The following is a 12,397-nucleotide window of genomic DNA, read 5'->3' as shown; positions in this document are numbered from 1 at the left end:
TGAAGGATAATTTTGGGGCCAATCTTATTTAACTCTTAGAAGTACATTTGTGGAAGAAGGAATATCTATCAAATGAAGGAATATCTATCTTAAAATGCTACACTGAGTAAGAAAGGTTAAATATCCCGGGATTATTTGCAAAATAATCTAATTCATTCAGTTGGTCATTTAATAAGTATGTGTTGAACACTATGAAGTGACATGGGCTGCATTAGACACTAGGGAAACAATTATGATCTATAATAATATGGCCCCTGTCTGAAGGTCTAGTGAGGAAAAACAGATTTAAAGAGAGAAGAGTGAACAAGCAATAAAACGAAAACTCCACCAGCTGCAATAAGTGCTATTAAGAAAATATTAGGGCTCAGATGGAGAAAGCGGAGCAAGGGTTTGCTTTTTCAGTTACAATGGTCACAGAAGGTCTATTTGAGGGGATGACTTTAAGGAAGATTGAAGGCAGCCATGACAGGAGCAGTAGGAAAGTGTGTTCTAAGCAAAGGGATCCACATGTGCAAAAGCCCTAGAGCGTGAAAGACTTTGCTGAGTTCAAGCAGAGAAAGGCCAATTGTGACACGAGATTAGTAACGGTGAGATCTTGGTAGGAGATGAAAGTAGAGAGGCAGGTACGTGCCAGATCATACAGACATTTTAGGTCACTTAGGGGGTCTGGATTTTATTGAAGAGTTTTGAGCAGGGAAATGCCATGATACATTTAATTCTTTAAGAACAATTTTCTGGCTATTTTTTTGGAGAATAAATTAATGGGAGGTGTGGGGGTGGAGTGAGGCAAGACTGGAAGCAGGAGGATCAATGAGGTACCTAGTACAGCTATAGAGACAAGGAATGACAGTGTCCAGGACTACTGGGCTGATAGAAAATAAAAGAAGACTCAATGTATTTTGGAGGTATCACCGAGAGGGATTGCTGAGCAACAAAAATGGGTTGTGGGGGATGAGGGGAAAAGGAAATAAGGCTTTAAATTTCCAGAAGCAAAAAAGAATAAAGTAGTAAATCTAAATCTAGGAAATATATTTTAAGTCAAAATGTAATTCACATACCATAAAATATGTCTGTTTGAAGTGTACAATTCAGTAGTTTTTAGTGTATTCACAAAGTTGGGCAACCATCATGACTATCCAGTTTCAGAATGTTTTCATCATACCAAAAAGAAACCTCATACCTATTAGAGGTCACTCCCCATTCCCTTTCCTTCCAGCTCCTGGCAACCATTAATCTACTTTCTGACTCTATGGATTTGCATATACTGGAGAATTTATATAAACGGGCTTGTACAATGTGTAGCCTTGTCTGACTTCTTGCACTTCACGTGATGTTTTCAAGATTCATCCATGTTGTACCATGAATCAATACTCCATTCCTTCTTACGGCTGAATAATATTCCATTATATGGGTCTACCACATTTTGTTTATCTACTCATCAGTCGCTAGTGATAGACAATTGGGGTGTTTCCATTATTTGGCCAAATTAATCTTAACATTTGTGTACATGTTTTAATGTGAATATGTGTTTTCAATTCTCTTCATTATATACCCAGCAGCAGAATTTCTGGATCATAAAGTAACTATTTTTTTTTTTTTTTACTTTCCCATTTTAAAAAATTGGGTGGCATAGCAGGGCCTGGTGGCTGATGCCTCTAATTCCAGCACTTTAGGAGGCCAAGGTGGGAGAACAGCTTGAGCTCAGGAGTTTGAGACCAGACTGAGCAACATAGCAAGATCTTGTCTGTATAAAAATTAAAAAAAAAAAAAATTAAGCCAGGCATGGTGGTATGAGGCCACCAGGAGGCCACCTCAGGAGGCTGAGGTGGGAGGATCACTTGAGTCCAGGAGATCAAGGCTGCAGTAAGCCATGACCACAAAACTGCACTCCAGCCTGGGGGGACAGGGCAACACGCTGTCTCAACAATAACAACAACAAAAGGATTGCCCTTTTATTGTTGAGTTGGAAGCATTCTTCATAAACTGGATGTAAAAGTCTCTTATTAGACATGATTTGTAAATATTTCCCCCTGTTTTCTGAGTTGTCTTTTCACTTTCTTGACAATGCCTTTGAAGCCCAAAAGTTTTAAACTTGTTAAAGAATTGCCGGACTGTTTTCCACAGTGGCTGCACCATTTTACATTTCCATCAGCAATGTATGGGGGTTTCAATTTCCCCACAAACTCACCAATAACTGTTATTATCTGTCTTTTTTATTACAGTCATCTTAATGGGTATGAAGTGATTTCTCACAGTGGTTCTGACTAGTCCATAATGACTAACGATGTTGAGCATTTTTTTCATGTGCTTATTGGCCTCTTATTTTAAGGAATGTCTACTTAAATCCTTTCCCTTTTAAAAAAATTGTTTATTTGTCTGTTTATTGTTGAATTGTAAGTTATTTACATATGTTACTCAACTTTTACGGGAGGCTATTGTTTTGAACAGAGCTCCTGCAGTAGGCCCCAACAGACCAGACAAAATAAAAATGGTCACTCATGCTAAGTGCCACATGATCAAAATGAAACTTTGAGGAAATAGGTAGATTTCCCCAATTGAGCAATTTTTCCTGAAAACAAGAGATGCACAGCAACCAATCAGAAAGGGTCCAGTCAACCTGAGTCTGAGTAATAAGAAAAGCCTCTCTGCTTTTACCTTCATAAGGTACCTGAAGTAAGCTGATATTAACCAATCCTCTTTCTTTTTTCTTTCTTTTCTTTTCTTTTTTTTTAAATTAAAGTGGTTAGGGTCTTCTTATTTTGCCCAGGTTGGACTCCTGGGCTCAAATGATCCTCTTATCTCAGCCTCCTGAGTAGTTGAGACTATAGGCACATGCTACTGTGCTCAACTCCAATCTGCTTTTTTCTTTTTTCTTCAAAATATTTTTTCATAATTGAGATTTTATTGTTGTGTTGAAAATCAGTACACACGCATTTCAATTTGCAAACAATTTTTAACGTAAGTACCAAAAATCTAAAATGCCATGTTTTTCCTACCCCACCCCCCGCAGATGGAGTTTTGCTCTTGTCATCCAGGCTGGAGTGCATTGGTGCCATCTTGGCTCACTGCAACCTCCGCCTCCCGAGTCCAAGCAATTCTCCTGCCTCAGCCTCCTGAGTAGCTGGGATTACAGGCGCCCACAACAATGCCCGGCTAATTTTTGTATTTTTAGTAGAGACAGGGTTTTGCCATGTTGGCCAGGCTGGTCTTGAACTCCTGAACTCAGGTGATCTGCCTGCCTCGGCCTCCCAAAGTACTGGGATTACAGGCGTTGGCCACCGCACCCAGCCACCATGTACTTTTAGAAGTTATTCCAGTGACTTTCCAGCTTAAATTTGGAGGGAAATTTTCCTTAAGAGGCGATTAAGTACCAGTATCTTCACATGTTGATAGGCTGTTAAATACATCCCAGCAACTCACAATTTAATACCATATACACTACATACTCTAATTTTCAATCTTTCACAACACACTAACAATGTTATTAGGAAAATATAGGACTACCATAACCAAAGGTGTCACAGAGTGCACACAATTCTGATGGGGAAAGCCATGATCAAAGAGTGTTTTTTATAAGGAAACAATTCTACTAAAAAATAACACGGGAACGGAAGTAATTTAAAATGTTCAAAACATTAAATGCAGGACTGTGACTCCATATTGTCATTTGGTATGCTTAATATTAGAGGATCTAAGAACTAACCCCCTATCTACGGAATGTTAAGCTGACACTCCAGACAGTCAAAGCCTCCCATAATGCAATATTCCACACTATTTTCTGGTTGTGCCAAAAAATAAACAACCAGCGAATGATTTCACCTCTTAAAGCATCAGAAACAGGATGAGGTGGGATCCCTCCTTCTTAAAAATGTTCCCTGAGTGACTAAAGAACTTGCATTTACAAGATGGTTGATAAAAATATTCCTCTGGATTGTACAAGGAGGGAGACAGGGACTACTAAAACACAGCAGATATTAATCAGACTTGGCTTTTTTTTTTTTTTTTTAACCAAACTCATTTTATTGCCATACAGACTTGGCTTCTTCCCCTCAGTCTTCACCGAAGGCAGGACTCTCCTCAGTTTTAGTTTCTTCATTTTCTGCAGGTAAGTCTTCTTTAGTTTCTTGGTTAGCCACTTTGGCCAGTTTTCCTTTTGCTCCCCTTTTGCCTTTGGTTTCCATGTTGTGTCTGAAGATTTATCCTTTCATGACCGCCTTCTTTGGCTTCATTTCTGCTTTTGTAGGAGCAGGTTTAGATGACAATTGCACGAATCTCCTCTTGGGCTCTTCCTTCACTTCCCCTTCTGCTGGACTCACCTTCCAGTTGGGCTTCTTGTCAGCAGGAAAGGCGCCTGTCTGGTGCTCAGTGCCTACAAGCCCTGGTGTGCCCGCCTCTATGGAGCCAGGCTACCTGGCTGTTGCCACTCCTCCTGCCACCTCAGCGGCTGAGATCCCCACTTTTTTCTATTGTTTCTGGGTTTTTCGTTCCTACTTTACAGAACCCACTGTTCTGTAAACCCACTGTTCATGCCCTGTGGAAATTCTTACTCTATTTATAGAATGGGATGCTGCCCCAATTCATGAATGGCAAATAAAAGCTGATTCGATCTAAATCGAACTAAATTTGCTGTAACTTTGTTCAACATATATTTTAGATGTAAGACCCTTATCAACATATAATTTGCAAGCATTTTCTCACATTCTATGACTTATCTCTTAACTTTCTTAAAAATGTTCTTTTGCAGCGGCATAATCCCAGCTCAGTGCAACCTCTACCTCCACCTCCCCGGTTCAAGTGATCCTCCTGCCTCAGCCTCCTGAGTAGCTAGGACCACAAGCACATACCATCACGCATGGCTAATTTTTGTATTTTTAGTAGGGGTAGGGTTTTGCAATGTTGGCCGGGCTGGTCTCCAACTGGCCTCAAGTGATCTGCCTGCCTGGGCCTCCCAAAGTGCTGGGATTACAGGCATGAACCACTGCAACTGGCCTGAAGCACAAAAGATTTTTATTCTTGATGGAATCCAACGTATCTATTTGGTCTTTGACTGCTTGTGCTTTAGGTGTCATACAGGGGAAACTACTGACTGACCAAAGATCATGAAGACTCATGCCTGTGTTTTATTCTAAGAGTTTTTTAGACCTACATTTGGTCTTTGATCAGATTCGATATGTTAAAATATGGTGTGAGGTAGTTCAGCTTCTGTAAGTGGTTATTCAATTGTCCAAACATTGTTGAAAAGACTGTTCTTTTCTTTCTTTTTTTTTTTTTTTTTTTTCTGAGACAGAGTCTCGCTCTGTCGCCCAGGCTGGAGTGCAGTGGCCGGATCTCAGCTCACTGCAAGCTCCGCCTCCCGGGTTCACGCCATTCTCCTGCCTCAGCTTCCCGAGTAGCTGGGACTACAGGTGCCGCCACCTCGCCCGGCTAGTTTTTTTGTATTTTTTAGTAGAGACGGGGTTTCACCGCGTTAGCCAGGATGGACTCGATCTCCTGACCTCATGATCCACCTGCTTGGCCTCCCAAAGTGCTGGGATTAAAGACCTGGGCCACCGCGCCCTGCCGACTGTTCTTTTCTTATTGAATTGTCTTGGCACCCTTTTGAAAATCAACTGCCCATAAATCTGTAGGTTTAGGTCTTGTCTCTCACTGATCTATATGTCTATTGTCTACCCCTATGCCAGTACCACAGTTTGATTACTGTGGCTTTGAAGGTAAATTCTGAAATTAACAAGTGTAAGTCCTTCAACTTTGTTCTTCTTTTTCAAGACTGTTTTGGCTATTTTGGGTGCCTTGCATTTTCCATATCAATTTTAAGACCAGCTTGTACATTTCTTCAAAATAATTTTTAAAAGGCAGCTAAGATCTTTATAGAGATTGCACTGAATCTGTAAATCAATTTGGGGAGTATTGCCATCTTAACAAAATGAAGTCTTCAAAATCATAAACAGTAAGTATTCATTTATATAAGTCTCCTTTAATTTTTTTGAATAATTTTTATAGGTTTTAGAGCATAAGTTTTATGCTTCTTTTGTTAAATTCATCCCTATGTATTTAATCTTTGTGATACTATTATACATGGTATTTTTTTCTTAATTTCATTTTTGAATTGTCCATTGCTAGTGTATAGAAATACAACTGACTTTTGTATATTGATCTTGTATTCTGCAACCTTGCTGTACTTGTTTATTAGTTTTCTAGTAAATTTTTGACCTATATATTAGGTCATCTGTGAATAAGTATCATGTTACATCTTCCTTTCCAATATGAATGCTTTTTATTTCCTTTTCTTGCCTAATTGCCCTAGTTAGAACTTTCAGTGAGTAAAGTGGTAAGAGTGGATAATTTTATCTTGTTCCTGATCATATGGAGACAGCTTTCCATATTTTATCATTACACAATATGTTACTTAATGATGCTGCTATCAGGTTGAGAAAGTTCTCTTCTATTGACAGTTTGTTGACTGGAAAATCTGAGTTGATCTATCTTCATGAAAGGGTGTTGGATTTTGTCAATTGCTTTTCTGCTTCTATTGGGATGATGTGGTTTTGCCCTTTATTCTATTAATATGTTGTATTATATTAGTTGATTTTCATATATTAAACCAACATTGCATGTCTGGAATAAATTGCAGTTGATGATGGTGTATAATCCTTTTCATGTTTTTAGATATGTTTGCTAGTATTTTGTTATTTTTACATCTGTATTTATAACAGATACTACTCTGTATTTTTTTTTTCTTGTGATGTTTTTGTTTGATTTTGGTATCAGGTTAATAATGGCCTTACAGAATGAGAAATGTTCACTAAAATGTTCCTCCTCTATTTTCTGAAAAACATTTGTTACAAACCAAAATACATTTATGCTGACTTTCATATTTACCTACATATTTGCAGTACTCTATTCACATTATTCTTCATGTGGATTCAAGTTACTGTCTAGTGTCCTCTTATTTTAGCTTGAAGGACTCCTTTTAATGTAGGGCAATTATGCTAATGATAAATTATTTTGGCTTTTGTTTGCCTCTGTATGTCTTAAATTCTCCTTCATTCTTATAGAATAATTTTGCTGTACAAAGAACAACTGGTTGGCAGTCTTTCTCTATTTTATGTCATCCCTCTGCCTTTTGGTGTCCATGGTTTCTGATGTGAAATCAGCTGTTAATCTTATTGAGGAATTCCTTATATGTAATGAATTGCTTCTTTCTTGGTGCTTTCAAGACTTTTTGTCTATATTTATTGGCAGGTTTATTATGATGTGTCTAGATATGAATTTCTATGAGTTTATTCTATGTAGAGTTCATTGAGCTCCATCCATATGTAGGTTAATGTTTTTCATCAAATTTGGGAAGTCTTCTGTTTTATTTCTTCAAATATCTATTTTCCTCCTTTTTTCTCTCTTTCCTTTCTTTCTGGGACTCTCATTATGCACATGGTAGTATGCTTAACGGTATCTCACAGATCTCAGACTCTGTTCATTTTTCTTCATTCTTTTCTTCTCTCTGTTCTTCAGTCTGGATAATCTGAATTGACCTATCTTCAAATTTGCTGATACTTTCTTCTGCCAGCTCAATTCTGGTGTTGAGTCTCTCTAGTGATGCTTTCATTTGAAGTTCCTGCATTTTTTAACTCCAGAATTTCTACTTGATTCTTTTTTAAATGTTTGATTTCTTTAAAGATTTCTATTTGATGAGACCTCATTCCCACATTTTCTCTTAGTTCTTTAGACATGGTTTCCTTTAGTTCTTTGAACATATTTAAATAACTGTTTTGAAGTCTTTGTCTAGTATGTCCAATAGCCAGTATTACTCAGAAACAGTTCCTTTTTACTGTTTTCCCCATGTGTGAACCATACTTTCTTGCCATGTTTCATAATTTTGTTAAAGACTGGACATGTAAAATAATATAATGTGACAACTCTAAAAATGAGATTTTCTCCCCTTACCAGGGTTTGTTTTGTTGCTGTTTGTTTGGTCACTTTCCTAAAAGAATTCTGTAAAGTCCGTAGTCTTGGTCAGGTGTGGCAGTGAAATCTCTGGTTGGTTAGTTCAGTTGTCAGCCAATAATTGGTCAGAGATTTCCTTAGATGCATTGAACCACTATGTGTCCTAGCCTTTGCTACCTTTGGGAAAGGGGGTCTGCATGCATGCTGAAGCATACCTCCTACATGCAGGCAGGCAGTTTACAACGCTACCTTAGTCTTTACTTTCTGCCAGCACAGTGCTTCAAAGCCAAACAAGGAAGAGGACTGAGAGCTTTGTTAAGTCTTTCCTGGTGTCTCCTATTGCTGCTGTAACGAACTCACTACAAGTTAGTTTACCACAAATGCAGTGGCTTAAACAACAGACATTTATTCCCTTATAGTTCTGGAGGTCTAGTCTAAAATCAAAGTGTGAACCTGGAGGACATTATGGTAAGTGAAACAAGCCAGACACAGAGATGCAAACCCTGTATAATCTTACTTAGACTGCACATGGAATCTAATAGAGAGTAGAACAATAGTTGCCAGAGGCTGGTGGGGAGGGCAAGGAAAGAAATAGGGAGTTGGTCAAATGGTGTAAAGTTTCAGAGAGACAGGAGGAATATTTTGAGATCTACTGCACAGTAGGTTAACCATAGTCATAAAAATGTTATTGTGTATCTCAAAATAACAGAGTAAATTTCAAATGTTTCACCAGAAAAAATAAGTGAGGTGATAGATATGTTAATTATTAGCCTGGTTTAATCATTCCACATTGTATCCAAATATCAAAACAACACATTGTACCCCATAAAGTATATAATTATGATTTGTCAATTAAAAATAATGTTAATTAAAACAAAGGTGTTAATAGGGCTACATTCCTTCTGGAAGCTTCAGGGAAGAATCCACCCTCTTACCTTTTTTTTCCAGCATCTAGAGCCACCTTCATTCCTTGGCTAATGGCCCCTTCCTCACATCACTCCATCCTCTTCCTTCCATCATCACATCTCCTACTTCTGGCTCTGATTTTCCCACGTCTCTCTTATAAGGACCTTTGTGATTACACCAGGTCCACTCAGATAATTAAGATATTTAATTTATCTTAATCACATCTGCAAAGTCCCTTTTACTATGTAAGATTACACAGTCACAGATGAAAACAGTTATTATTGAAGGGTTATTTCAGGCAGCCAAGGAACATAAAATTCAGGTCATCAGAGGGAAGGTCCTTAGAAACAAAACAGAAGACAGGGCCTTAAGCTGGTATAAAACCAGCATCACACTAATGTGATGCTGTTAGAGATACTTCAAAGAAGTCGTAATTCAGCAACTACAATAATCAAGAGAACAGCTGGGAACAAGAGGGAAATGACCTTGGAGAGGTGGATAGAGATTTGTGGTCTTCAGATTTGAAAGGCAATAGCTAAGAGGGTTATGAACAAATAATATACAAATATTAAAAAGCATAGATAGAAAAGTAACACACTTTTCATAGTAAGTGAGGAATTTATGAGATTCCACACCCTGAGGATATTGTAAAATAAAATACAATATAAAATAGTTTCAAAACTTCAGAGATAATTACTCCAAAGTAATTTAAAGAAACTGTGATGGACTGAATTGTGTTCCCTCAAAATTCCTATGTAGAAGGCCTCATCTCCAAATAACTCTATCTGGAGATGGGGCCTTTAGGTTAAATGAGGTCATTAAGGTGGGGACCTAATTTGATAGAACAGGTGACCCTATAAGAAGAGATGCCAGAGATCTCTTTCTCTCCTCTTGTAAGAGAGAAAAGACTATGTGAGGACACAGTGAGAAGGTGGCTGCCTACAGGCCAGGAAGAGAGGCCTCACCAGAAACCAACCCTAAGGGCAACTTGATCTTGAACTTCTAGCTTCTAGAACTGTGAGAAAATAAACTTTTGTTGTTTTAGCCACCAAGTCTGTAGTATTTTGTTTTAGAAGCCCTAGCTGACAGGAACTTTAGATATTTTGGTAGATATCTCTAGTATCGTGAGATTGCCATCAGGAAAATTATCTCTTCTCAAGAAAATACTAGTTGGTTTCAGTGTTAAAGTCAGTAGGAATATTTGTTCATTTAATCATATGACAAATATTCAAGTTCAGTGTCAGGCTGTAGAATTTGTGTGTATAGGTATGTGTGTGTGGTACGCTGGGGGAAGTACAAAGATGGATAACATGTAAACTCCTAAACATTATCACAATATAGCACGCAGTAATTCTGTTTTTTGTTTGTTTGTTTGTTTTTAAAGAAAAAGCCCAAACACACGTGAAGAATTCTACCTAATTATGCTGAGGTCGATTCTCAGCAATGAGGCTCTGCTTTCCCTAATAAAGTGGTAAGAAAGTATACACCATGGTTCTCAATCTCAGCACTACTGACTTTCGGACCAGATGAGTTTTTGTTGTAGGCGGTTGTTCTCTGGCATCTATCCATTAGATGCCAGCAGCCCCTCAACACCCCCTGCTCCCCACTCTGACAGCCAAATATGTCTCCAAATATTGCTAGATACCCTCTAGGTGATTGATAAAACGGCTGAAACAGCTCCGCAGGTGATCCGATCCAACCCCTGAGGAGGCAAACACCACAAAAGTGTGCACCAATAACAGCATTAGACAACTTGCAAGAAATGCAGACCAGAAGATAAGACATTGCTACAAGAATTCAGAGAACAAATGATGGAGAAACCCAGCAACATGGGGTCACACATTTTTTAAAGCATAATACTTAAAAATACTTTATGTCTTTTTATATATTTTACATTTTTTCCTGAGATACTTGGGCCAGAGTTAGAATAATAAAGAGAATTATAGAGGATGTGTGAGAAAATGTGCTGTAGGTGGAATTTCCTGAAGGTCTACGAGTAAAGACACTGTATTTCCTTAAAGGAGGAAAAAGATGGAACCTGTCCTCAGCTCCTGACAGCCTTCCTTCAGGTTTATATTGATGCACAAATTCAGTAAGTGCATACTATGTTCCAGGCACTACACAACAGGCACAGTTCTTGGTGCTGGGAACACAATAAAGAATAAAATTTCCAATACTTTCTGCCCTCATGGAGCTTACATTCTCATGGGGGTGCGAGGGAAGGTGAGGGATTTGAGGAGAAACATAAACAGAAATAAAATATGTAATGTAATATATGGTACTAAGTGCTATGGGGAAAAATAAAACCAGAAACAGGGACTGGGTGTGTCGCGTAAGGGGATTCAGTTGAGGGAGATCATGGAAAGTATCGTTAAGCTGATACCATCTGAACAAAGATACCTGGTCCTCACCACCTAGAAAGGGGTCCTAAGCCGATCACTGGAAACACCTCTGCCTCCGACCATCCCATACTGTCTTTCTCCTTGTGTTCCCAGCGCCGGTACAGAAACAGCGCTGCCACCAATTACTGGGCACAGAGTCCCCCTCCAACCAAGCACTGTGCCAGGGGCTCCCCAGACATCACGCTAGTCCAAAGCTCGGGAGGTGCATGTTACTATTTCCAATTTTTAGAGAAGAAAGTGAGTCTCCGAGAGCCTATGTTCTTATCACGCGGCCAGGAAGCGGCAGAGCCGGGTTCCCACCCAGGTCTTCCTCGACTCCGAAACCACATGGAGGCGGCTCTGCAAAAGCTGCTAAACGCACAAGCCAACGAAGAGCAACGCCCGGCGCGTGCCAGGCCCCGGGCAGGGGAGGCGAACGCCGCGCCTCCCGCCTCCCGCGGGAGCTGCAGAAGGCACCTGTTCAGACAGGGCCTGCAGCCCCTCGGCCCCACGCCCGCCGCCAGAGCAGCTGTCTGTTCTCCCGGATTTACCTGTGGAGGCGCCGGCGTTGCTCCCACGCCGGTCCCGGTGGCCGCGCCCGCCCCTGCCACAGCCCCGGCTACCGCGGTGGCCGCAGCCGCTACCACAACCGTCGTCAGTGCGGCCATGTTTGCCCGCCGCGCTGCTCGGGCCGCGGCAGCCACTGGCGCCTGGGGGTTCGTGGCCGGCGCACCCCGGCCTCTGCAGACCGCTCCCTGCGCTGCGGGCTGGGCCGGGATGCAGGGCGGGGACGAGACGTAGGGCGGGGCCGGGATGCCGGGCGGGGCTGAGATGCCGGGGTGCAGGGGTGTGGGGGCGCGGGAGGGGCGGGACTGGGGTGCAGGGCGGGGCCGAGATGCGAGACTGGGCCCGGGATTCCGGCGGGGAGGGGCGGGGCGAGGGAGGGGCAGGGATGTAGGGGAGGGGCAGGGATGTAGGGGAGGGGCGGGTCTGGGGCGCTGGGCGGGGCAGGGATGTAGGGGAGGGGCGGGTCTGGGGGCGCTGGGCGGGGCGGGCAGGGATGTAGGGGAGGGGCGGGTCTGGGGCGCCGGGCGGGGCAGGGATGTAGGGGAGGGGCAGGGATGTAGGGGAGGGGCGGGTCTGGGGCGCTGGGCGGGGCAGGGATGTAG

The 12,397-nt window shown here is 41.2% G+C and overlaps 1 protein-coding gene across 2 annotated transcripts in view; it reads right to left on the bottom strand.

Moving 5' to 3' along the window:
• CCDC112 (coiled-coil domain containing 112) overlaps positions 1–12,108 on the bottom strand; it is a 29,933-nt gene extending 17,825 nt beyond the window's left edge. For both annotated transcript variants that reach the window (XM_010356924.2, XM_010356926.2), the window contains exon 1: positions 11,780–12,108. In XM_010356924.2, coding sequence (XP_010355226.2) covers positions 11,780–11,896 — 117 coding nt within the window. In that variant the 5' untranslated portion in view covers positions 11,897–12,108. The remainder of the gene's footprint in view (positions 1–11,779) is intronic.
• Positions 12,109–12,397: the final 289 nt, after the last annotated feature.

Source organism: Rhinopithecus roxellana, chromosome 3, assembly GCF_007565055.1.
Source record: "Rhinopithecus roxellana isolate Shanxi Qingling chromosome 3, ASM756505v1, whole genome shotgun sequence".
In the NCBI taxonomy this organism is placed as follows: domain Eukaryota; kingdom Metazoa; phylum Chordata; class Mammalia; order Primates; family Cercopithecidae; genus Rhinopithecus; species Rhinopithecus roxellana.
Note: the sequence above shows the minus strand (reverse complement) of the source record. Positions and strands in the feature narration are given on the sequence as shown.